Source organism: Pholis gunnellus, assembly GCF_910591455.1.
Source record: "Pholis gunnellus genome assembly, chromosome: 24".
Taxonomy (NCBI): Eukaryota; Metazoa; Chordata; class Actinopteri; order Perciformes; family Pholidae; genus Pholis; species Pholis gunnellus.
In genome coordinates this window covers 10,170,160-10,192,075 of record NC_136551.1, presented here as the reverse complement: position 1 = coordinate 10,192,075, position 21,916 = coordinate 10,170,160, and the positions used below count along the sequence as shown (strand labels likewise).

The 21,916-nt window shown below is 46.3% G+C and overlaps 2 protein-coding genes across 2 annotated transcripts in view; one reads left to right on the top strand and one right to left on the bottom strand.

Moving 5' to 3' along the window:
* Positions 1–3: 3 nt before the first annotated feature.
* LOC306715498 (gamma-aminobutyric acid receptor subunit alpha-5-like) lies at positions 4–20,092 on the bottom strand (the record flags this gene model as incomplete). The annotated part of the gene is made up of 10 exons (XM_079185887.1): positions 4–300; positions 893–1,104; positions 1,339–1,491; positions 5,781–5,924; positions 11,139–11,221; positions 15,575–15,795; positions 16,667–16,734; positions 18,333–18,457; positions 19,260–19,341; positions 20,077–20,092. The coding sequence occupies 10 exons, from the start codon at positions 20,090–20,092 to the stop codon at positions 4–6; spliced, it is 1,401 nt and encodes a 466-aa protein (XP_079042013.1).
* The window catches only part of LOC306715495 (gamma-aminobutyric acid receptor subunit beta-3-like), a gene marked incomplete at both ends in the record, with an annotated part of 48,856 nt that continues 29,960 nt past the window's right edge, over positions 3,021–21,916 (top strand). The window contains one exon of the mRNA XM_079185884.1: positions 3,021–3,172. Within this exon, the coding sequence (XP_079042010.1) occupies positions 3,021–3,172 (152 nt within the window). The remainder of the gene's footprint in view (positions 3,173–21,916) is intronic.

Below are 21,916 nucleotides of genomic sequence, written 5' to 3'. Positions count from 1 at the left end.
AGATTACGTTGAGGTCACACCTTTCACCACCGGTTCTCTGTTCAGGTACGTGGCCCAGTAGACGAGGTTGAAGGTTCCGAACAGAACGGGGAACACTATCCGCGACATCTTGTCGATCTTGCTGACGCTGTTGTAGGTCTTCTTTGGGTCCACCATCTTGGTCTCGGAGGCCCGGAGCTGCACCGACGTCGTGTTGGAGATGGTGGAGATGGACACGTCCTTGGTGAGGTTGGGGGTGTAGTTGACGCCCGCCGAGCAGACGTTGTTGGGCTTCTTGGACAGCACCATGGGGTCTCGCTTCTGCAGTGGGACAGATCACACATCGCTTAAAGCAAGAAACGGATATAATACAGGAAACGGGTAGTCTCTCTTAAGACAAGAAGCTTGATACCAATTTCATGTCTGTAAACTAGCGGCCAGGACAGTCACAGAGACAGCTAGCTTAGCTTAGCACAACGACTGCAAACAGGGGTCAATAGCTAGCCTAGCTCTGTTCAAAGGTAACAAAGTATGCCTTCCTACTGTGAGCTTTAGAAGAGTGGACATTTTTTGGACAGAGCTCGGCTGGCTGTTTCCCTCCACATTTATGCTAAGCTAGGCTAACCATCTCCTGGCTCTTGCTACGTATTTAGCATACAGACATGATAGGGTTATTGATCTAATCTAATCGGCAAGAAAGCAAGTTAGTGTCCCAAAATGTCAAAATATTCCTTCAAGGTTTTGCAAAGGACAAAATCGCTGCAAGTTGATTTTTATGTGTTTTCTGAAATCAGAAAATAAGTCTGAAATTGGTTGACAGTGATGTCAAGTATTTGTGATTTCTAGTTTAGGAGCTACAACGTGTGAAACCAGTGATATGATCCTTTAAAGTACACTAATACGCGGGCCGTACCTTCGGGTGCTGCGCCTCCAGAGCCTTCTTTCCGTCCCAGGCCCAGCTCCTCTTGGTGAAGTAGTTCACCGTGGCAAACTCGATGAGAGCGGAGAAGACGAAGGCGTAGCAGACGGCGATGAACCAGTCCATGGCCGTGGCGTAGGCCACTTTAGGGAGCGAGTTCCGGGCGCTGATGCTGAGGGTGGTCATGGTCAGCACAGTGGTCACCCCTGGGTGCAAACAAAGGCCGGGACAAGTTTTAAATTGAGTTTTCACAGTGCCGCCTGGAAACGAGTTACGGTCTCCCCCTCGCACAACAAAGGTGGGCGCTTTAATAACTCTTAACTGCCAGCCAAGGCGGTGGTTATTATTCTCCCTCGTGTGACAGGTGCACAACCATAATATAATAAACCAGACAAATACGTTGTTAAGAAGTAAATCACGAAATGAGCGGCTTCACTCACCAAAGACGGTCCTCGCGGGAACCGATTCTCGGTTGAGCCAAAATGACACCTGGGACAGGATTACGGTCATGAAGCAGGGCATATACGTCTGGATGACAAAATATCCAATCTTCCTCTTCAGGTAGAAGTGGGCCATCATTACTGTGTACTGTCCTGAGGGGAGGCAGAGATTTAAAAAGGATGTCAAGTTAGAAACAAACAAACACCACGTCTGCTTTAAGCCCAACCACGGCAAATATTGTCCGCGCACAGCGGAATTATGAATATGTGATTTGACCTCCTTACAGCACCACAGGTGGTGGGTTAGCACACAGGACGACATAACCGTTACTGGCAAAATTACTTTTTACGACCATGAACCCGACAACCTGAAAAGTGGTCATAAACTCTTCTCTTCTTCTCCCACAGCTAATGCATCTCTCCTCCGTCCTGCTAGTTCATTATGTGATGCACTGCAAACTGAAGGAATGGAAAGCGCTGAGGGAATATATAGCTGTTAGAAAACGGAGCAGGGACGAAGAGAACGTTTTAATATCCAGCTGAACGTAACGGCCAAATGAACCCGAATTCATTCATCCATTAGCAAAAAGCTGTGTTAATTATTGTGAGGACATGACAATAGATTGTTGAAGTGTGGTCAATGAGTGAGTGAGTGAGTGAGTGAGTGAGAGAATGAGAGAATGAGAGAGAGAGAGAGAGAGAGAGAGAGAGGACACGATATTCAGTTAAACAACTGAAGATTGCATTTGAGGCTTTAAAAAATCCTCTCGCCAGCAGCGGTTTGTGACCGCAGGCGCCTGTAAACTATGAAAAAACCCAATGACTATATTCCACACACTAGGGCACACACACACACACACACACACACACACACACACACCAGGGCACACACACACACACACACACACACACACACAAACACACACACACACACGCGAGCAGAGTAATACATGAGGCTTTCTCCGGGCAAAATCGGATTTTTGAACCTCCCTAATCCCCGGTTACAATCTGCATCCTGCCATCAGTGAGGGAAAGAGAGGGAGTGTAGAGGAGAAGAGAAGGGAGGGAGGGGGGAGGGGGGGGGGGGGGGGGTTGGGTGAGGCTTCCTGTCCTGGGATCCTCGCAGAGCCCTAAGCTCCGCCCTGCCAATCCAGGCACCGACGAGCGCACATACACACCCTGAAACACGCATGAAGCATGATTTTCTAACTGCTGACACACACCCTTGAGCCACGGAGAGGGACACTCTGCTTGTCTGCTAATCACTGGTGGGATGGAGGGGGGCCAACCGCGTGGACATTTTCTATCTTTCATGTCGGCGTTTTCTTTTGGTCGTCCGACAGCCGTCTGTGGAATAATGATCAAACGCTCTTGACGGGACTGGCGGAGAAATGCAGTGCGGGCGACCCGGCGTCCATTGACAGGAAAAGTGAGGCAGACTTTTGTTTGTTTCAGCAGCTAAATAGGACACTTGTGGGCCATCGGCCATGCCTCGATCAGGAGATCCCCGACGCCGCTAGTTTCTCACCGCGACCCCATCACCTGGGCCCTCTGACGCCCTCATGACTCCAGGCCGTCTGGCTCACAGCAACCCCGTGAACCTCTGCATCTGTCGGAAACATCCGGACACAACCCGGCGCTGCCAACCTGGGACGCCCCGGGCCCACCTTTGCCCTTGATGCATGGATCCTGACAGGACTGGGGGCAGAGGAATGAGGAGGAACATGTTCCTCTGGTGGATCTTACTGCTTTTCTCCCAAGGATTTGTATTTCGCAACGTCCAAGGGGAACTTCCTTTTATCTCGGGGAACAACGCTGCCATGCTGGTCAACTGGTGAGTGGGAAATTAATGTATTTTTACCCTCTGACAATGAGCTACGACATTCCAAAGCGTGCTATTCTTTAAAACATAGAACTGCTGCCATCTTCTGCTTTTAGAGTCGGGAGTTATACGGGGAAAGATATCGCTGGAAGTCACCTCCTCAAAGATGTCTTTAAAAAGAAACCTGTGGGGCTAATCTCCTCCCTCGTGTCCTCAAATGGGAGTGTTGTCTAAGATTAGACCTGCTAATTAAAGGCTCACAACATCCCATCCGAGCAATATTCGGAGCTGTTGGACTCCTATACGTGAGGTTTCAAAAAGATCTACGCTCATTATAAACAAACAAAACGTGTCCATTGGGGGCCGGACGAACCGCCGCCGCTCAACAGGAGAGAGGCCGGGCAAACGTTAACCGACTGCTGTTTGTTTGCTGATTCCAGGTTTACAAGTGCTTCATTACTTTGTCTAGACCCAATGAGGCAGCAGGTGGCTGTCAGACTCGCTTTAATCAAGCGAGGGAAGGAACAGTTAACTCCGGGGGACTTTTATCAGGGCAAAGAGGGCGCCGCACGCGCTCGCGGCAAAACGCACTGATTCTGGTGAGAATTATTGCGCTTCATGCAATACAGAACTGTGAGAAAAACACCTCCAGTAACAGGCTGTATCCCGAGGTAGCGATATTCTCTTTAAAAGCATGTTTAGCAAAGCCGACAGCCTCATATTTGGCCGGAGGAAGTTATTAGCGAAAGGGTCAAACACATGCAGTGAGTAAATTAACCTACTGGACCGAACGTGACCCCCCGGAGTCCAGCACTCATCAGCGCTGATTTGGACGGTTTCCCCGACAGAAGCTTTGAGCTGCACGAATGATGATTTACTGCCTTTAGTCCTTCGGCTGAAATGGACTTCACAGATAATGTTTTAGCATTTTTTCTTGTAATGTTCAGAACACCAGATGGCAGACGGCGATTTAAAGGGGGGGGGGGGTTCCTGTCTTTAACTTTCATCCAGGAATCCCGAGTATTGTCTGATTTATTCATAGTCACCAGAAGACATTCAGACAACCTTTTAATCAACTGGTCAACGTGTTAACCGAACAACCATCCAGCAAGTGACCCAGCCATACCAACGAACCCTTTAACCCTTCGCTTAAAAGCAGAAGCAAGGTTTCAGTTGTGGCGCTAAAAAAAACAAAAAACAAAAAACAGGGAAATCCACACTTTTAATAATGATTCCACTAGAAACTGGGGGGGGAAGTGTATTACAGTTCCGTTTTACATAAGAGTATTAAGCAGATGCCTTTCAACGCACCCCACCCCCATGCAACCCCCCCTACGCGTCAGAGCGAGGCTGTCCAATCCCAACATACACACAGACACACAGATATATTGTTCTATCTTTGCGAGGACCTAGCTTACATTTGAAGTCTTCCATTACGCTAAATGTAAAGCCTCCAATCATACCTCATGAAATCCACCGTATTTAAAATTGTCCCTAAACCTAACCTGAATGAACCAAGCTACCATCAAAATGTCCTGGTCTTTTACCACCATTGTGAGGACATTTGGTACTCACATGCCCACAAACACACAGATACACTCAGCGACAGCCAACCAACCAATCCCTCACTGATCTGTGATGTCATCTTCTTATGCAAAAGCTGATGGGTGGTTGGATGGAGGGATTAACCCGAGGTCTCAGGTCTCTCTCTAACTCTATGTGTGTGTGTGTGTGTGTGCGCGCGCATGGGCTCCTGCGGGGATAAGTGTTGTTTGACAGGGCTGTCCGGGCCTGTAGACAGCTGGTTGTGTGAGGGATAGGCTACTCTCCTCCGCTAGCCTCCACTCATTGACTCTGATCTCCTGATAATGTTTCCCACATTTACTCTCGGCCCCGCACGGCCATCTCCCCTCGCGGGCGTTTATCTTCTTCTAATCTCGAATTAGTTACATCACGTTATATTCGGTATTACACTTATCGTGTGCCACATACAGTACGAGTTCACTCGTGGAGAAAAAAGGTGCACAAGAACAGGGTGGGGGGGGGGGGAACGAGGACGGTTGTATGAGTAGATAAAGTGAGGATTGCACTTTCACCGCTTTCACCGGCTCTTCATGACTTCAGTCGTTGCCGAGGTGGAACGTGGTGTTTCCTGAGAGTGCGGAGCTGACCGAACTAGCCTGTGATGTGAAACGTCTGACCTGACAGCGGATGGAGATGCTGTTTAATTATTGCGTGAATTAGGAACATTTTGATTCACAGTAAAAAGTCAAATGAAATGATATTTTCCCCCGTATGCAGACGTAAATAAGACAAACCAAGGATTGGCTGTTAGACGCATCAGCTGTGATATTATGCTACACTGACTGTAGAACAGCATCCGTTGCTTTTGAGTGGATGGCGCTACAGACGTCTCCTAGCAACTGCTCCCTCCATCAAATGAAATGACATGAATATTCATATTATTCAGAATCCATGCAGTTATACTTTCCTTCACAGAGTGGATTCATTATACTGACCCTCCCACTACTTCTACTATTCCAGTATTACATTTCTGTTCATTGTCTTTCTTTGTTTGAGCTATAGACACACACACACACACACACACACACACGCACACCTCTGCTTGTGTGTATGTCCTCTGTGCCGGCGTTTTGCCCGATGAGGTGGTACTGGTTGAGTCTGGAGCCGTCCTCTGCCACCACCACGGACTTAGCGGCTCCATCAGTCCACGTGTAGACCACCTCTGACACCGGATAGGCATCTGAGAGACACAGAGAGAAGGATGTCTAGAGATCAGCGTGTGAATATAGAACTTGTTCATTTTTAATACGCAAACATCCAAAATGTGTGTTAATCTACTGACTAAGATGCTGCAGTTTGTTTCCAACCCTGCACTCGCTCATATTACGTGCAGCCGCTCATGTGCTGGTGCAGAATCTTTCTAGCACTTTTTGATTAGACTGCAGGCTTAAAAAAAAGAAAAAAGAATTCCGCTTGCATGCATGCATGCCTGTGTGTGTGTGTGTGTGTGTGTGTGGGCGGATATTTGAGTGTATTTTTGTTTAAACCACACTTCTGGGTCAGAAGTGAGCTCCCCCGTCGGCAGGAACCAGACCGAGTCAGATTAACCATAATGTGTTGCATCAGCCTCGTGATGAAAAGCAGAGCTCAAACGCCGTAGCCTCCCCTGCTATTTCATTTATTCATGATGAATCCTGCACAAACACTGGACATCGATCTACCAGCTGCCCCCCCCCCCCCCCCCCCCCCCCGCTGAGGGCTGGAACATGGAAAGATGAAAACTGTAACTCGCATGGAGAGAGGGATTTATTTTGGATTTGTTTAGATCTGAAATGGCATGTTTGGCGTTTTCTATCTGTCATAGTTCTATTTATTAGAAAAGGAAATGATTTATGTATTTCCTGTTTATTATGATTACTGTCACCTGGTGTTGACATACAGTCATTTGGACAAAAAACCCAAAAGAACTTTAAGGATGAGAGTAGAGCAGAAGCCCTAAAAAGCTATTTTTAATCTTGACAACTTACATTAGATTTGTAAAAACAGACAGGCTAACGGGGGAAATTGGGAAAGAAAAGATCTGCTGAGAGGGAAAATAATGAGAGAGAAGCGCTGCGTCAGCCAAATTACAGTAGATGCTCAATTCCATTCAATATTCTTATTTGTATTTTGATGCTCTCTAAAGGCTGCAATAAATACTGGGGACAGGAAGTTGCGACAATTCCTTCCTACAACACGAGTAGACAATTATTGCACATGGAATATCTGTGAATGGAAAACACATGAAGCCAAAACTGCATTAAAACATTCAAATGTTTTCAATGTATTCTGCTGATTGTCACAAACACCCACTAAACCCTCGGCCTGGCCTTGTGTAACGCGGCTGTTCATCCGTCCAGCGGATAGCATCTTAACTTGAGCATTTCCATTCTGGGCGCTCCCTTGGCGGCTGCATGCTGCTGTACAATATAGTGTTTAAATGTGGCCAAACGCCAGGCCCTTGATTGTAGGGTAGTTAGATTGCAATAAGGGATTATTGGGGAATTTTAGTACGCAGGGTAGGAGCTAAAGACCTTGGCAGGCGAGCCGGTGCACCTGTGCCAACTTCTCAACAGGTCACGCTTTAATGCTTCGCTGCAAGGGGACAACTCAGCCAAACTCATCAGCGACTCTGCAGCAGCTCCACGCCGCCGGAAATACTGAGGATTTCACAAACCCAAAATGTGTTTCATAAAGTTACCGACAAATGAATATTCGCCGCGTCACACGTGTCGGTATCGGCAAAGCACTGCCACGGGGGGGTCGCTTTTGACGCGATGCAACGAGAGCCGGACGATCAAACGTGAAGGTGACTGGTGTGCTGAAAACAACAAAAGCACTTCTAAATCTTCCAAACCCAGGCAACTAAAACGACTTACTTTGTTCATGTTCTGACAGTTCAAACAATAGTGAGATAAACATGAACCATACTGTCTGAACATACAAAGTATATAAACCAACATAACAGGTTAGAAAAGCAATCTCAACTAATGTCTCAACTTGTCAGGAGAGTATAAAACATTTGTGTTGCTGTCATTTTCTGTGTCAAAAGCCAACTTCATCTGCAGGTGGGAGACAAGAATTTGGGCCACGCTTTGTCTGTGGAACAGCTTCGGCCTCCCTTTGACCCTCTAAGTCCTAAACTGATGTCGGCCTTTCGTTAAAGCGGAAGTCCTTGTCCTGAAAATGCGTCCACGCCGGGATCGCAGGCTTCTCTCTGCTGTTCATGAAAGCTCAGGTTTATTGATTCGAGCGATTCACAAGGCCGCAATCTGAGGCTGCGAACGGCTCCGAGGAGGAGAGCAATCATGAAGTGATTCACTGCTACATGTGTTCAGCGGGGACCATTGTGGGTTTGAGGGCGAGACAAGATGACTCGTTATTGTTTTCCCTCGGCTCGCGCTCGCAGGTTCTGTGCACCTCGCATCGTCATCTGCATCTTTATGCACTGATTCAGGGGAACAAGCGGTTTCTGAACATCCGCCGCAAAGTTCCGCATGACTAGTCGTGTTTTCTTTTCGTCTAAGAGCTGTTGATTATGGTAATCACGCGGTTGTTTCTGAGAAAGTCGTGCTCATCGTCACGGAGGTCTCCGACGCTCGCTGTTTAAACTAGTGCAGCGTCTAACGGCCGTAGATATCTATGGCAACGTAAGAAAGAGCAGCCGGTTTTGGCTCGCTTTAAGAAAAAGGATTGCATCTTGCATTAAATGTGACACATCACTTGGCTCACCATTAACTGAATACACACACACAGTATCACTGGAACTCCTCAGTGTGCATGCATGTGAGGGCCGTGTGGCTGGAGGCCAGGACAGCAGCTAGATTAGGACACAGGTACTGTACGCCAGAAAGAAAAAGGGGATTAGTTGCCCTTTACCTGAACCAACTTTAGAGCAGGCCCTCGTGCTTTTATTGCACAACGAGTCACCACTCTGTGACCAATGATTGGACACAAGGAGCTATGCAACACGGCTGTATGAATGTGCACTTCAAGGCTGTTATGACCTTCATAAATGTGGCGCAGGACCGGGCTTTATCCCCGGTACCTTTTTGGACAGTATAACTACCTAACTACACTCTGATGTCACAGACGCTAAAGCTAACTGGTGATCGAGCCACAGTCAACCTTTTGATCTGCTGTCTGTAACAAAACATAAATGACTTAGCAGAGCGACAGTGACCGCAATCTTAGCTTTGACTCGAGTGGAATTCATGCAATTTGGTGTGTGTTTAAATCACATGTTTAAATGTATGAAATTGGAAATGTAGTAAGTAGTATTGATTTCAATATGAATGTTAATAGATGGACAGACAGCCAAGTAGCAAGACAAAGATACACCAAAAGCTGCGGTTGGTAATCTTCAGAAATTAGCAAGAGTTCGCTAGATTTGACAAATTATAGAACTGAAAACCCGGCCAAGTGTGGTCAACGTTTTTCAATGAAAGTAGCTAGCAGCACTAGCTCCAAAGGCTAAATCTAGTGAGAAAGTTGCAATGTCGCATTTGATTCATTGATTGCTGTTGGGATGTAATAGGAATATTTAAAAAATATAACAAAATATGTTTTACCAACCCTTTATTTATCTGTTTAAACTACTTACATTGTGTTGGTAGATACTGCGGGTAGTATCTATGGCAATGATTCCTGTGTCTAAAAGGGCTTAAAATGAAGACATTATAACTTTAAGTGTTTAAGTGCAGTTTGCTGTGCAGCCTGAAAAAGCCTTTAACTCCTCGGACCTTAACGGCTTCTGTGGGTATCGAATGATCAAATCATGACCTTCTGCAGTAGAAAGACACTCGGGGAACGGCTTCTTACTTGGCTCATGCTCCTGTACATCTTTCCACCGAGTTTCCTCAGAAATCTTGCTGACAAACATACAAACAAACAGAACTAAAACCATAACCTGGTCTGCGTAGGAAATAAAAGGAGGAGGGGACGGAGAGATTTGGTGGCTTGAGGGATTAATTTTGCCCATTTTTCATCACACCGGATGTTTTCTCCTTTCATCCCCCCACGGATGTGCAACAGTAAACAGTGGATACAGTCAAACTACTGCTTGCTGTTGTCACAGATTACTGGACTAAAGCTATGTTTGTATCCATTTTGTTTAGTTTTTTAGGAAAAGACATCTTGTTCTTTTGTGTCATCACGTCGTAGTGATGATTGTGCAGCTCCAGCACATTTGCTGCAGTGTGTGGAGGAGGTTTAGCATATACGACGTAATGCCAGCTGAGGACAGAGGCTAAACCGGGTGCTGGTCAGAGGTCTCGGCGCTAACGAACAACGAAAGAAAAGATCTTCTCTCCACCGGGAAACTTTACAGAGTGAAAACTGCAGTGTCACCACCGACACATTATTCCCATTATACACTTACACCTTTCACCTGCTGGGCTTCACAGCCCGGATGATTATGTTCAGAGTCTGCCATGGGAAGGCCCGGCAGCCTCCTCGCGCTGTAATCGGATTGCGGCCGAATGTGCTTCCTTTACATAGTGGGTGTGGGTGGACGGCGCAGGACTCTGGGGATAAGAGCCTCATCCTTTTAGCCCAAGAGGCTCCCGAGGTGTGGCATGTGGCCAGATCTGTCTTTAAATATCCTTTGGGCCACTCAAGTTTATATACATGTCCTTGCTGCTAGGACAGACAGACAAGCCGTTCCTGCGAAGAGGGCTTCGGGGAGAACCCTTTCCGATCCAACCTAATTGAGCGTTTGGAGGACGAGCGCTAATCTTCTCTTGTATCAGCGACCTTTACCTTCGAATAGACGAAGACTACCTGTCAAAGAAAGTGGCTGGAATCAGAGGCCCACACTGTGAACTGTGACCCAGCAGCATGCAGCTCGGGTGAAATCCCTTTACGAAGCATTCTGGTTGACTCAAATTGACTGTGACTGTGATTTGAAGCAGGTCTGTTCATAATCCTCTCTGGTAGGTCTGACCTGAGGAGGGTCCTGGAGCGGCCTTCTTTGCTTACTACTGCATGTTCATCCTTAAACTCAGACGTTTGAGGGTTTGATTTATCAAACTTAAATTATATACAAACATATTAAACACACATGAGTTGAATTCATGATCACAATTCATATGCACGCCGTAGACTTTCCTTCTCTTGTGCTACTGTTACAATAGCTTAGCATTTCCGCTAAGCTCTTCAACTTGACAATTTAATGTGAGGAAAGCAAACTCTGCAATCTCCAGCAGATAACGACTCGTCGACGGAATCCCTGCGGCAGCATTCTATCAATTAGCCAAAAATGATTCCTAATTGTTCTAAATGAATCGCTCCAAAGTTAGATTAAACCTTTGTGAAACTCATTGCGTCGGACTCGGCGGTACTGGGATTAGCGCATAGGGAAGAGCGAGATAAGCGTAAAGTAAAGTAGACATTCGGGAGACGGGATTATACTCACAGCTGCCAAACTTGAGAGGGCAGGCGTGCGCGTCCATGGGGAAGTCCTCCAGCTGCATGGGGCACTCCGCCGATATGGTCAGTCTGAGGCGAAACACACACAATACACCCATTAACCACGTGGCAAAGTCCTACTTTAGCCGTTGACTATTTAACTGGGCATGTAGATGTCTTATACAGAGCACTCTGTGATTACAGGAAGAGCTATACTTGCTAAAATTACAGGGTACCAAAAGCAATTAGGGGAGGAGGTCGCAGCTCGGCCGTCTTTTAAATCATAACCATTAAACAATCTGAGCAAAGGAGAGAGGTGGAATGAACTTCAGTTTCATGCAAGACTTTGCATTTTCCCTCTCACCAGCAACACCAGCATTTCAGTGGCAATGCTACCACCTGGTGGCCACACAGCTTCTGTGTTATTTGTCTCTCCTTTGCTGCGGGGGAACTCTCACACTGGTCTTTTTTCTCTGTCTCCTAATGGCCACCGTCTCAATTGCTCATCATTTTAGCTCCTACGATGGTACCTCACTCTCTCACGGTGCTGAGAGAACCACAGGATTAAATGAATCAAGCGTACAAATCAAGCACACGCGCATCATAATTCCTCCTTTTTTTGGTTTTCAGCTACCTGCTCCAGATTGAATCAAGTCCCTCTGTATAGTATTGCTCATTGCATGATGATGAGCAGTAATACAGTGATATGATGATGTGGATTCACTGAATTTAACGGGCCTTGATGAAGGGCAATCAGAGCACAAAACACCTGTTTATTACGTTAAAGGAGGGTTTTCTGTTTGAATTGCTTTCCATTCAAACTCTCAGACAAAAACATACTGTTTTCATGAGGACTGGGTATATTTCTTTGTGAATGACAAACGTGTGTGTGTCTCATTTGCGGTGTCAGTCGGTAAAAGATGTAACACCGGGCGCCACTTCGCCAAAGTCCTCGCCAACTTTTTATGGGGCTTTCCGGCTGGCGGCAGCCTACAAACGGAGACGGTGTGGAGCCGCAAACGACGGCTAAAAGACAACAGTGGGGCCTCGTTTAGTGGCCCACGTCCTAATGAAACACAAAAAGCCCTTCGCCCATGGCGGCGTTGTAATAGAGGCGATGACTGCTGCGGCTGGATCGTTATTAAAGGACCATAAAAGTAAGACAGGAATTACGTCTGCTATTTGGCGATGTACAGCTCGAGTAGCTCCCGGCCACTTTCCATTCCCTCAAATGAGCTCTCAGAGGATAAAAAAGGTTGCAGACTCCGGCCTGGAAGGTTCCTCCAGCATTTTCTTTTCTGCTTTAACTATTCAGGCATACGAGCAACCTCCACGTGAGCTACAGTATCATGTTAAACACTCTTCCTTCACTGATCTGTATCATAATTTGAATGACAACTGTGTCACCGAGATGCGGCAGAATCCTCCTGGGTCATGTTTCTTTTATGCTCCAAAGACCTCCGGCATGTACGTATCCACCGCAGCAGGGTTCCCAATTGTATCATGAAAGCGAACGAAGCATAGCAAAGTGGGATAAGAGGCCACCTCTGGTCCCTGCAGAGCCCACTGTTTTGGGGGCGCAGCTTGCTTTCCACATCAGCGGCGGATTATCCAACTGCATTGTTGCGTCTAACACAGCTGAGGGACTGTGATTGGAGGAGAGGGAAGGGTGTCTGGGAGAAATAAATGAGAACATGGCTGTGGGCTATTATGCCATGTTCTAATTATTCATGTGGCCTTGCCCCATTAGCAGGGATGCCTGTAAAGATACTCGCTTTTAATTTGGGGTGTGATTAGTGCCAGAAAATCTGTCCCTTTAAAAGAAGACGATGCATCCCCATTGCAGTTATAATTCAAGTATCAGGGGGAAAATAGCAGCTTAGAGTAAGCCCCGTGATTCTGTTCAGGCCAGTGTGGACTGACTGGAAAGCGGTACATCACAGCGGCAACACGGGCAGAAACAGACCCGCGTATGCACCTTTGGCCCCTGTGGGAAATCTAAAAGTTTCCGATACGCCTCACCTTGCAGAAAAGTCGAAGAACTTGGACGTCGGGACGGAGCGGGAAAGGGCTGAGTTTGAGTTCAGGGGCTTTAACCACTTTTTTCTTTTCTTTTTTTTTTTTAACAATCTCCAAACTTGTCTCGCATGCAGTCAGTCTCATGGGAGCCGGGGTTCTACAATATACCCAAGGTGTGAAGAAAAAAACAAATGAGCAGCTAGAAGTGCCGGAACATGAACATGAATGTCATTATGACTCATACAAATTGTCAAATGACTGCATAAAAGGCAACACTGGGAGCATCAATGAGAATGGCGACTCAACTGTACCTAATGATAATGATGTGTAATGCACTCACTCTGTGGCGATACAGAGGATTCAACCGGCTGATGGAGCCGTAGAGGCTGCAGCCCATCTGCTGTAATGGACCGCCATCAAGCTCCGCGTGAAAAGCGGCGTTTTATGAACGATCCGCGGAGACAAATGCATCGAAACGTTGCCCCGTAAAGCCGCCCGCTCCTCCTGTGATGCTTTTCAAAGGAGGGAGAGGCGCTTTCATTGACGCCCGTACGTGGTGCGGAAACGGCGTGAGGGAGGACGAGGTGTTTGTAATGTGACATGACAGCGTGTCAGCGCCTGAGTGGAGCATCCGTGTTGGATCTATTGTGTGTGTGTGTGTGTGTGTCTGAGCGGCTCCTGTGGGGATGAACACATGTGGTGCACTAACTCTACATAAAGGACGCTGTATGCTATGAAACAAATGCATGTTTACAAAACCCATTGACTGTGGAATATTGTTTAGTACAGTTGATCATCTCCATCTGTATTGAACATCAGAGTAAATAATGTATACAACTACAGTTATATTAGGTTTGAGTCAACTTTTTCCTTCTTCTTATGATAGCAAACTAAAAAACTAAATGACGTATAATGTAAACAGGCTACAAACAAGCTGTTGTTGAGTTAGCTCTTACCTGCAAGTACCCAGATGGCGTGTGTGTGTGTGTGTGTGTGTGTGTGTGTGTTTTATGCAGGAAACAAAATCAAGCGTTGCCTGTGGTTGAGCTCCGCTGATAATGACGAGCACAGCGCCGTAACAATTAGACGATTAAAAGCAACCTACTGCTGCTTCGTTTCAACTGTGGCAGTGAATCTGAGCCCCCTCTGTCTCTCGTGCACACTCGTGTGTGCATTTTCTTTGCATTCAGACACAAATACGTGCGTGCATAGATTTCCATAAAATGACGCATATGGAAATGAACGCGCGCATATTGACGCAACCCCTCGCTCGTTAAGCCTCGAGGTCAAAGTTGATTAGTGCAGACGGCGTGCTTGACACGTGTGTGTGTGTGTTGGACGCGTGTGACAAAGAGGTGACTGTAAGTGCTGTACTTCTTTAGCTACGTATATATGTCAGCGCGGTTGCATATGGATAATCTGTCATCCATCCAGCATTATTCTCCCTGTGGGTGGCACCGGTATCAGATAGAGTGCTCTCATCCGTGATACAGTCACTCTTAAGTCCTGCAGCTGCAGTAACTCCGGAGGATAAGCACAGAATTATTCTAATTCTATGGTGCAAAAGGTCACAGGGAGCCCCGGTGGTTACGCTGCCATTCCACGAAACAACAAAAAGCTATTTGTATCTCAATTTAACATCAATTTGTCCTCAATTTTTGAGCTTTTTGAGTTGTAAATATCTTTTAATTCAGAGTGATCACCATCTGGTTGATGGCCTGTTTCTTTCTTCTTCTTCTTTTTTCACCACCACATTTCTGCCAACTGTAGTTCAATGCAGCGCTGCCAAAAACTATAGTTCACAATGAGGCTGCTTTTCATAATGGATGATCTCCCTCTGCAGTTTCTTCTCAAACCCCTTCACTTAAAGAGACACCTCCTCCTGGTATTCATGTCTCATGAATATCTTAATATGAATTTAAAAAAAAATCAGCTTAAAGGAGAAAGAATGATTTAAAGAAATACTTGCATTATTTGCCATTAACTTTGCTCTTACTGTACTCCAAATCAAATGCCGGTGATTGGCCACTGGGTGACACTATTTCCCTACAGTGTGGGTCACATACTGAGGGTTTTTAGCACTGTTTTCTCCCTGAGTGCAGGGCTGTATTGTGTATTATGTTGGCCTTGCAGCTGTTTTTATTTTATTTTCATTTTTATGTTCTCTTAAAAACCTTCACTAACCTCTACTAAAAGCTGCAGGGTACATAAATGGGAGGTGTCCTCCATTAGTTTAAGAATACCGGCAAAGAAGCTCAGCGCTGTGCCGATAAGTGTACTTCCGTATAGATAGCGACGCGTCTGAGGTGCCATCAACCTTGGTCACCAAGTGGGTTTACAACTATTCATAGCTCATTATTATGTGTTTTAAAATGTCAAAGGATTACACGTGTGACTAAATGCCCCCAGAGTGGGAGAACCTACCTCATGGTGTAGAGCAAAGTGCCGTCGTCCTGCAGCCTCAGCAGCTTGTTGGGCGTCGTCATGTTGTGAGCGATGGACTTCTTGCCGTTGAGGAAGAAGGTGTCGGGGGTCCAGATGTTGCTGGCCAGCAGGTTGTTCAGCGGCAGCATCTCCATCGGCCCTTTGAAGCACAGACGCTCGTCCTTCCAGCTCTGACGGAAGAAGACGTCTATGGTGTATTCCTGAGACGGGAGATAAAAAAAGAGCGGTTTCTTTGGGGTAATGGGGCTTCTTTGCTATTTCCTCGCCACATATCAGAGCTATGAAAAAGTACATTGGGACAGGAAAAACTTGCTTCTTTGTCAATCGGCATTAACTGATCCGACAGTGCGTCCTATGACAGTAGCTCCTCCTTTATGCCTTCATAAATCCACCGACAATTTGCAGCTGATCAAACATCTGCGGTGCAGAAATCCGTCATAAGTCTGCCCGTGTGCGAAACATCGACCCCGCTTCGAGCCGGGGAAACAAACGAGAAAGCTGCTGTTAGCAGGCTGACATAGAGGCTTTTATGGACCGCAGAACCATTCAGGGTCTCTTGCCACATTTCATTAATCAATCGTGCGCCCTTGTCAATACCGTCTTCCAGTCAATTATAGGAAAGTGGCAACTGCTGTGTCAAGAGTGTGCCAGGGATATTGCCGGGTGTAATAGAGGATTTAATGAAAGAGGAGATTTAATGCATTTCGCTATCCAAGGGGAACCTTATAGTTCATAAGAGAATGGATTAATAAAGGGAAGAGTCATTTGGAACGAGTTGGAATGGGCCAGCCGCGTTGCATTAAATCTCAAATGTTTCATTTACCACACATTCATTTGGTCTTTGGAACCGAAGAAAAAACAATCTTCAAAGACACAACGAAAGTGTAGTTCCAGGGAACAGAATGAGCATCGGTAACAGTCTCATGAAATGTAAATATAAGTTTCGATCTAAAAACACCTACAGTAGCCTGGGTGGGCTTCGTGTGTGTGTGTGTGTGTGTGTGTGTGTGTGTGTGTGTGTGTGTGTGTGTGTGTGTGTGTTTCTGCGGTGTTTGCTGCAGATGAACTCACCATCTCCGTGTCCGACACTGGGCCGAAGCTGGTGACGAAAATATTCGTCTGGATCTCTGTGACGTTCTCTGTTGAGAGAGCACAGGTGACACAAAGTTGAAGTCATTAAGAAGGCAGTGAAAAGGATCATTTTATTCTAATTGGAGCAATATAGGCCTGATAATCTGGTTTTATTATATCTTCCCCTGATATGTGGGATGTTCTTCCCTGACCACAGCCACAGAAAAACGATTTATTTTGACGGCTCACTGGCCGCAACTAACAATAAGTTTCATCGTCGATTCATCCACCGATTACTTTTTTTAATCTAATGTTCAGTCTTTAAATGTAAAAGAATACCAATAGTCCAAAAACCGAAAGATATTCAATTTACTATGATATTAAAAAAAACTAAAAACACCCACATTTTATAAGAAAGAAGCTGGAATCAGAAAATTATTATTACAATTTTTTTAAAAGATGTTTAGACGTTTAATCGATTAAAAAATAATTCATTTTCTGTCAATCCACTGACTATTAGTTGCAGCTTTAGCTTCAGAGGCTTTAACATCTTGACAAAAATGACATTGTGAAGAACAACTGGCTGCTTATAACTGATGAATCATCGCAAATGGTCAAATCTAAAGCTATTAATTCGATATTGAGCAATAAAAGGAATATTGTCATTTCTAAACATGCATCGGTTGAATGGCAGCTACAGAATAAACCCCGTCTCAGTATTCGTGTGAATCCACACATTTACTGGCGTGATGTTCTCGCGCCGTGCGCTCCTTCTGGAGACGATGTGAAAAAGGTAACACATCGTCTCTGCCACTTGTACCAGCAAAGCCAACTGAATCTCCGCTATGCATATACATCTGGTCCTGGCGAGCCGGGATTGGCCGTGCTGGTGGAGAGCAGCTTGTTGAACGCTGAAAGAAGGCCTGAATTATTTTTTTCTTTTCTGGAATGTATTTATAGGCCCTCTTGTGAAGGGTAGCAACCGTTACCAGGATGTGAGAGCAGGCTTTTGCCACGACACATCAGGCATTCGACATGAAAAAGCCTTGTTTCCTACGGGGGGGAGTAATGAATTATGGGACAGGTATGTACATGGGAAACAAATTGAAACGAGGAAAGACGATGCGAGGACAAAAGAAAGAGCTGGGATACAGTCAATAGAGAACGTGGATAAAAAGAAACGCTTTTATTTCAGTGGCCCCTTCTCTCCATCTTTGAATGGCAATTTGTCAGCTCTCAAGGTTGTCTCCTGTTGCCAGGGTGAAGAGCCGTGAATAAAACACCACAGCGCGCTGGATTCAGGCTGCGTTGAGGACGGCCTGATGGATTTATTCTCCCGACCATGGCGCCGTACAAGACAAAAGGCCGCGTGCTCTCATGATCCCTGGCCACGGCCAAGAAGGAAACACGCCGCGCACGTGTGCGCGCTCACCTGAGCCGACAGGGGTGTGAAGATTCCACATCTGCTCTCACAGTTTCTACCTTGTAGTCCATGAATCGGTGCATGATATAGACGCCTATTAGTAGCGTTCAGGTCAGCAGGTTAAGTTAGCATGCTGGGAGGCTCGACTGTGACATTGTGATTTTAAAATGTAAGATCACTGTGTTGCTTTCAAATAAAAGGCTCTGAGTGGTGCCACCATGACACATAAGATCGCCAGCAAACCTCCAAGCCCCGGCCGGAGCCTGTTGTCATAGCCGTCGAGGAGCCCGTCCAGGATCCTGGTGAAAACGGTGCTGTTGTCGTTAGCCGCCGCCTCCTTCTGGGCCTCCGTGGAGGCCAGGCAGCGACTAGGAGAGGAGAGGAAACAAGGGAGGAAGAGTGAAAGAGACTCCGGGGAGGAGGAACATCCTGGCGCTGGTTACACTGCAGGACGTCGAAACATGACACGGTTATTGTGATTAATTAGCTCGCCGCATTAAGGACGGGCTTGTTGTGATTAATTATTGAACATAAGTACTGCTTACAACTACCAGTAGAGATAATTAAGGCTTTGACATGTGATCCAAATATAAACAAATGAGTCCCCCCCCCCCCCCCCCCGCTAAATATGGCAAGAAGCGAGGCTTCATGTGTCGCTAGAAAATGAAGGGAAATCACAATCTTCTTTTTCTGACAAAGAACATTGTGTCCATGCAAAGGGACGAGCAGGGAGTGACAGAGAAGAAGGTTACAAGCTGGATTTTGAACATGGGATCTAAAAGCCATTGATCTGCGAGAGTGGACTATTCCAGTGATTTACTGACAGCGTCGCCCAAAGATCTGCTTCGCTTCTCTTGAGTGCAGGACCGCCACTTAAGCGGCGATGTAGCAGAGAGTGCAGATCGGATATGCGATCAAGAGAAGAGGGCAGAGCTGGCAGGAAATATATATAAAAACATATAAGAGAGGCATTTACAGAACCACAAATCAGGATTTGTGGTTTGCAACAGAAACTGCTGACTGAACATTCTCGAGCAAATGGCAACTTTAACACATTTTGCTTTTATAATAAAAGCAGCAAAGCTTTTTCTTTAAGCAGCTTTATCTAGGGGATAAATAGCATTCCACTTTAAAGATGCCGTTTCCCCATTTGTTTAGCTCCTAGTTTACCTATTTTGGCATCCAAACAGGAGCAGGAGGGACAGGACGAGCCTCGCCATGGCTGAAATTCTGCTCACTTTGTTGTTCAGAGCTGTAACACAGAGACATACAGAGAGACAGACACACACACACACACACACACACACACACACACACACACACACACACACACACACACACACACACACACACACACACACACACACACACACACACACACACACACACACACACACACACACACAAAGAACAAGACAGCATCAGAAAAACACCACATTCCACAGCCGCAACAAAAATAACAGTTACGTTATCCTCTTAATGTGATAAACTCAAAAGATCTAGCTATCTCACAACTCACACAAAGAAACTCCGCTGCACACACACACACACACACACACACACACACACACACACACACACACACACACACACTCACAGAGCCGAGGCAGACCATTACAGAAAGCACTAAATCAAGCGGCGGGACAATCTCTGCTCAAACGAGGCTGTAACTCTTTAACATCCGAACCATCGAACCTCACCACCTCAGCAGACACTGTACTGAATGGGAGATCGTAGAGAAAAGGACATTGAAATATGGGGGATATTTCCTGCAGTGTGATCCCCATTGTGTGAGCTCCAACTGCGTTTGAATCCAGCGCATTACAATTCATACTGAACCCCCCCCCACCCCCCACCACCACCTTTCCCCAATCCTCTCCTCCACCATCACCTTTTTCCACACTCACCATCACCAAAAACATGAATCTCATTCCTATTCGCCATGCTGTGTCTAATTAGAAAACAGAGAGGAAAAAAGGGGGGGTACCTGAATGCAGATCCATCACCACTATGATATTTTTTGTGGCTTTCACTCCCCCCCCCCAACAGCGACTGGAGGCTGGGGGTCTCTGTCGGAGGCGTTGAAACTGAGCGATCACGGGTTCAATCACCTAATCCCCTGCTTGTCGGCTGTCTCCCCGCTTTCTTCTTCTCCACCATGGGCTGTTTCTGCGCTCTCTCTCTCTCTTTCTCTCTCTCTCTCAGTCAGCGGCTCCTCATCTGGCGTTGTTGTAGTAGTCGGTCTAGTCTTCTGCTCCTCTTGGCTACACCGCCTCCCTTTCTCTAGTGCCTGCTGCACCGCGTCTCCTGCATCGCCCCCAGAGGTGTTGCAGCAGCGGCGGCATCACACGGGCTGCCTCCTCGGTCGTATCCGCGAGCCCCGGAGGAGACTGGGTTCACTCCACATCTTCTCCGCGTCTCTCTCTCGCTATGTGCCGCCTACTGCCGGTGCGAGAGAATGGAGTGCTGCAACAAAGGCTAATAATTTGATAATAGGTGCTGCCCATTGGCGGGCTGGGAGGAGGAGGCGCACTCGCGGCGCGACTGGGGAGGAGGAGGAGGGGAGAAGTCAGATGTTAACAAAATCAGGTGCGGGGTTTTAAACCCTATCGTTGAATTCAACGGAGAGAAATGACGCTCTTTCTAAGGATACATCAGTGCTTCCTAAACTTTGTTTTGTCAGATTAACTGAACACCCTTTTACGGACATCACCTGCCATGTTCCAAATGTGTTCATTTGAAAACAATTGGCTGTTGTGTAACACCATCAATTATATAAAGATATAATTCTGTCAAACAATGTACAAAAGCAGGACATTGTAACATTTACCCACGAGTTTAGGTATATTTTACCCATGTATCCACATGGTTTAGTTACATTTTAGCCGTTTTACATGACTTTTAGCTAAGTTTTCCAACCGTTTAATAGTTCAAGCTTATTCATTTCAACCATTTATCTGGTTATCCATTACGTAACTATTTCAACCGTTAGTCTACTTTTAGCCAAGCTAACTAATTCAACTTACCCATTATTCAGCTAACTATTTCAAATGTTTTAGCTAACTATTTTAACTGTTTATTATTTACTTTTAGCTTAATATTTCAGCCATTTACTCATTACTTGTGCCTAATGTTAACTATTCCAAACACGTACTGTTCGATAACGGGTTAGACTTCTCCGCTGGCTAGTTGTGACGCACGAGTTAGGTCTGTTCTATCTCCGCTAATAAGCCGAGCTAGCGCTGCACACTTTCCACATATAGCAACCAGAAGTAGCCCTGCGGTACAAGCAGCTGGTTGAGAATCACTGGGACATACAATAAGACCACCACGATAAGAAGAAACGGAGATCTGACGCACACAAAAAGCAGCGCTGCTGTTTTTACGGTGTCACGGAGGAAGGAAAACGAGGGGAAAGAAACAGCATTTATTTGGTTTAACTCACTATTCTTTGTCTTTATTTATTTATCATGAATTAGCATGTAGGTCCCGTTAACACACCAGTTCCAGTTTAAGCCCTCCTCAATGAAGTCTCAACCCAAAGTCGTTATCATCCTGACGGTTGCCATAAGAGGGTAGCCGAGTTCCACGTTTCAGACGGATCATTAGCTTCTGATGCATAATCTCCCTCCACGTGTCTTAATCCGTCTGGAGGTGCGCTCTGTGGACGGGGCGCGTGAGAAACACCAGCGGCACGAAGAGGCTGACTTTCAGCACCACGGACAGCTCGTGGCCGGTCGCACGTGGGAGAAGTGTTGCCCTGAGGGGCTTTCCCCCCCCCAACAGACCCCCTACCTGGTTAGGTTTTTAAGAAAAGAGCGTGGTTT